The sequence below is a fragment of the Aplysia californica genome, unplaced genomic scaffold (assembly GCF_000002075.1).
Source record: "Aplysia californica isolate F4 #8 unplaced genomic scaffold, AplCal3.0 scaffold01151, whole genome shotgun sequence".
Classification (NCBI taxonomy): Eukaryota; Metazoa; Mollusca; class Gastropoda; order Aplysiida; family Aplysiidae; genus Aplysia; species Aplysia californica.
This window is the reverse complement of record NW_004798421.1, coordinates 105,466-106,788: the sequence shown is the minus strand read 5'-3', so window position 1 is coordinate 106,788 and position 1,323 is coordinate 105,466. Positions and strand designations below refer to the sequence as shown.

Below are 1,323 nucleotides of genomic sequence, written 5' to 3'. Positions count from 1 at the left end.
TTAATTAATTAATAACATAATATCATGTATAGCGCTAATTCCCGCTCAACAGCAAGCTTTATGAGCTTTACATGTGTATTATTACCACAGTAGACCTGATAGCCTTCTGAGACAATTTCAACTTCCTTGGAAGCACACAGTGCAAGCTGTCATTTTATAGCCGCTAAAAAAAATTACAATGTGCCTGGATCTGGACAACAAAGATATATCTTATCTTATCTTATATATTATTATATCGTGTCTTTACAAAGGTTAATAATCCACGACCCATTTCTCTTACAGACCAGCTCAAATTTACCGAGGAAGAAGCTAAGATGATGAGAAGGCGAGTATCGGAGATGGACGAGGAGAACGAAAACCTCCGTCTGCAGCTCCAAAAGATGAGTGAGAAAGCCAGCAAGCACAAGAAAAAGGAAAAGGAGACACAGAGGGAGTTGGAGGAGGAAAGAAAGCACTACGAGGCAGTACGGGCTGGTAAGGAAAATACATTCGTCATATGTTTCACAACGTGATGGAATCAGGCGCTCGTAAATTTTTGGTCGTGTGAAGGTATTGACATCATCTGGAAGCTTATTCATTTGCCTTACTTTCACTGGAAAAAATTCCCATGTATCGTCAATAGAAGTCGACATATGTACGATTGAGGAAGATGGGTTCTCTGTGTGTCATAGGTAAAATAAGTTTGAAAATGGCGACAAAGTTTGATAATTTCAATTTGTTGAGAGTCTTGAACGCAATAAAATTTCATTTTGTGCCTTTGATCAACGTTTTTTCAGTAGAATTCACATTGAAACTTGTTTTTATAATATGGACACGAAAGGTGTTGAGCCAAAAGACATAAAATTCAATAAAAATTGCAAAACTGGTGGGGAAATGCCTGTTTCTTCGATTTCAGTATTGTATTTTGACGAGTGCCTGACTTCACCACGAGGCCTCACATAGTATATAGGCCTAACAATTGTCTACATTATATAAGCCTAACAATTATCCACATTATATAAGCCTAACAATTGTCTACATTATATAAGCCTAACAATTGTCTACATTATATAAGCCTAACAATTGTCTACATTATATAAGCCTAACAATTGTCTACATTAAATAAGTCTAACAATTGTCTACATTATATAAGCCTAACAATTGTCCACATTATATAAGCCTAACAATTGTCTACATTATATAAGCCTAACAATTGTCTACATTATATAAGCCTAACAATTGTCTACATTAAATAAGTCTAACAATTGTCTACATTATATAAGCCTAACAATTGTCCACATTATATAAGCCTAACAATTGTCTACATTATATAAGCCTAACAAT

The 1,323-nt window shown here is 34.9% G+C and overlaps 1 protein-coding gene across 1 annotated transcript in view; it reads left to right on the top strand.

Moving 5' to 3' along the window:
- The window catches only part of LOC101858320 (trichohyalin), a gene marked incomplete at both ends in the record, with an annotated part of 56,615 nt that overhangs the window by 45,984 nt on the left and 9,308 nt on the right, over positions 1-1,323 (top strand). Inside the window, 1 exon segment of the mRNA XM_013090136.2 lies at positions 283-474. Within this exon segment, the coding sequence (XP_012945590.1) occupies positions 283-474 (192 nt within the window).